The following is a 1,483-nucleotide window of genomic DNA, read 5'->3' on the forward strand; positions in this document are numbered from 1 at the left end:
GAGCTTCCAGTGCAGAGGCTGTACAAAAACCTCAGCTCTGTGCTTCCCTCTGTCATTCTCACCCTCTCCCTATCTCCCAGTCTGTTGATCACTCCCACCCTTTTTTTGTGTCTTTCTGTCTCTGCCTCTGGGTTGTGAACTTTATTTTTCGTTGTTAAATCTTGCAGCTGTTCTTCCCATGTGGCCATGGAGTGGAAGAGGGAAATTTGAGGCCTTCAGTGAGCGTTGAGACACCACAGGGACTGAAGTGTGTAGCAGACAGTGACCATCCCAGCATGGGGTAATTTGTTCAGTTTCATTTGTATCTAACTGTGGGATATGTCAGTTCAGGCGGTGGGACTGTGTGTCCATTATTATGCATTTTATATAACTGTGGATGCGTCAGTACAGGAGGTGATTTTGTATTGCTCTGTATCACTGTGTAGGGGGAGCTGCTATGCTGCATACAGTAATAGTCAGCGACATCCTCATTCTGAACGTTGCTGATTTTCAGGGTGAAACTGGTCCCTGATCCACTGCCAGTGAATCGATTGGAGACTCCTGTGAATCGAGTTGTTGCATCATAGATCAGGAGAGAGGGTTTCTGACCTTCTCGCTGCTGGAACCATTTAACCCACTTGCTAACAGATTGACTGGCCGTACAGGTGATGGTTGCGGTCTGGCCCAGTCCGACTGACAGCAACGGGGGAGACTGGGTCATGGTGATGTCCCCACTGATACCTGAGGGGTCAGACAGAAACACAGTGAAGTCAGAACTGTCACAGAAAGAGCCTGTCAAATGAGAGATTGTTGGAGACACTTAGCATTCCTCTGGTTTCAGCATTTTCCCTTCAATCACAAGTCAGTGGAATTGGAGTGAAATGGAGAGCAGCTAAAGATCGAGGTGGAAGGAGAGAGATTTGTACCTGCGACACAGAATGCCAGGGGCCAGATCAGCTGGATGTGTGAAATCATGGTGTGTGCTCCTGTCCCTGTGCCTGGTTCCTGATAAACTCTCTCTTCACTGGGCTCTGCTTTATAAAGCTGCAGCCTGTGAGAGTCTGACTGGGTGTTCCTCAGTATGTAAATGGAATCAGGCAGAGAGAGCCACATCAGCTCCTCACACTTCCTCTTCTCTCTCTCTCTCTCTTTGTCTCAGAGAGTGATTGATGTGAACAACACTGAATGAGGCCATTTGGCCCATTGTATCTGTGCTGGTAAACAGCGATCTGATGACACTAATCCCATCCTCCAGCTCTTGGCCCATTACCCTGGAGGCTACAGCAACACAAGGGAATATCTAAACACTGCTCCAATGTCACAAGAGTTTGTGAGTCAACCAGCCTTTCAGGCAGTGAGTTCCAGACTCCCACCACCTGAGCGAAAACATTTCTCCTCAATTCTCCTCTCACTCTGCAACTCGACTGGGCCTGAATTCACTCGAGTTTAGAAGGATGAGAGGGGATCTGACTGAAACATATAAAATTCTAACAGGCCCGGGCAG

At 48.3% G+C, this 1,483-nt stretch overlaps 1 gene segment (V, D, J or C); it reads right to left on the reverse strand.

The window, feature by feature from the left end:
* Positions 1–273: 273 nt before the first annotated feature.
* LOC122545140 lies at positions 274–991 on the reverse strand. The segment is given in 2 exon segments: positions 274–720; positions 906–991. Coding segments are annotated over 2 exon segments (474 nt in total).
* Positions 992–1,483: the final 492 nt, after the last annotated feature.

The sequence above is a fragment of the Chiloscyllium plagiosum genome, unplaced genomic scaffold, assembly GCF_004010195.1.
Source record: "Chiloscyllium plagiosum isolate BGI_BamShark_2017 unplaced genomic scaffold, ASM401019v2 scaf_87402, whole genome shotgun sequence".
NCBI lineage: Eukaryota > Metazoa > Chordata > Chondrichthyes > Orectolobiformes > Hemiscylliidae > Chiloscyllium > Chiloscyllium plagiosum.